The following is a 1,151-nucleotide window of genomic DNA, read 5'->3' as shown; positions in this document are numbered from 1 at the left end:
GCAGATGTTCTCCCTCACCCCCTACGTGGTGAACGTGACGGCCGTGAACCCCCTGGGCTCTGCATCCAGACTCCTGCCCTTCCTCCTGGAGAACATCAGTGAGTGCTGCTGGGATGGGCCTGGGCACCGGGGTTCACTCCCTGTCCCCGCAGACCCCTTTGCACTTAATCCCCCACCTCCCAAGCAGTGTGCGTGGGTCTAATCCAGCCCTGGGGCTTCCTTTGGACCTTTCCCCTCCGGTTTGCTCCCCTACTTGGGATGTGGAAATATCAGTGCAATGATTTGCTGGGTCTCAGGCCACCTCTGCACCCTGGATTGCGGCTGAGTCAACGGGGCCGGTGGACACGGCGTCGCTGCCCCCAGAGGCCCCGTGCCAGATCCTCCAGCCAGCACCTCACCCCTTCATTGTCTCTCTGCTTCGTTAGTAAAGCCGGACCCCCCCGAGGACCTGCGGGTCTCACCCATCCCTGGGGAGACCAAGAAGCTGCTGCTGGAGTGGAGCCCGCCAGGGTCCTGGCCCTTCCCGGAGTACTTCCCGCTGAAGTATCGCATCCGCTATGCCCGGGAGGAGGGCTCTGTCACCAAAACGGTACTGCCCACCCCCCACTGCATGTCCCACATGGGGTAAACTGAGGCACAGCTGAGGGATGCATCCCCGAGCAAGGCTGTGTCCTGGCCCCCCGGCCCATCAGTGCCCCTAACCCCGCTCTACCCCTAGATTGGGCCATACGAGCAGACATCTTACACCCTGACGGGAGTGCGACCCGGGACCCTCCACCACATCCAAGTGGCCGCCAAGGACTTCACAGATTCCGGGGAGTTCAGCGCTTGGAGTCTGCCGGCCTCGGGGATGGATGGAGCCATGACAGGCAGAGCAGGGCCAGCACCCCTTCCCCACCCTGCTCCTCTCCCTTGGCCCACCGAGGGACCCCACGTGCCCCAGCCACTCTCTCTCCCCATGCCCCCAGCAGTGAGGAGCCACCAGTGCTGGAGGGACCCAGACAATAAACAGGCAATAAACCAGCTTGAGGCTCTGATCCCCATCCCGCTGTTGTGATGTTCTCCACGAAGCAGGGGAGCTGCCCCTGGGGACGGTCCCTTTACTGGCTGTGAGGCCGGCCGGGGACAGGCCAGCCCTGGCCATGGGCAGA

At 63.5% G+C, this 1,151-nt stretch overlaps 1 protein-coding gene across 1 annotated transcript; it reads left to right on the top strand.

The window, feature by feature from the left end:
• Positions 1 to 4: 4 nt before the first annotated feature.
• EBI3 (Epstein-Barr virus induced 3) lies at positions 5 to 869 on the top strand (the record flags this gene model as incomplete). The annotated part of the gene is made up of 3 exons (XM_009702569.1): positions 5 to 98; positions 426 to 589; positions 719 to 869. Coding segments are annotated over 3 exons (409 nt in total), but the record flags the coding sequence as incomplete, so codon positions are not given.
• Positions 870 to 1,151: the final 282 nt, after the last annotated feature.

This window comes from Cariama cristata, unplaced genomic scaffold, assembly GCF_000690535.1.
Source record: "Cariama cristata isolate BGI_N322 unplaced genomic scaffold, ASM69053v1 scaffold23136, whole genome shotgun sequence".
In the NCBI taxonomy this organism is placed as follows: domain Eukaryota; kingdom Metazoa; phylum Chordata; class Aves; order Cariamiformes; family Cariamidae; genus Cariama; species Cariama cristata.
Note: the sequence above shows the minus strand (reverse complement) of the source record. Positions and strands in the feature narration are given on the sequence as shown.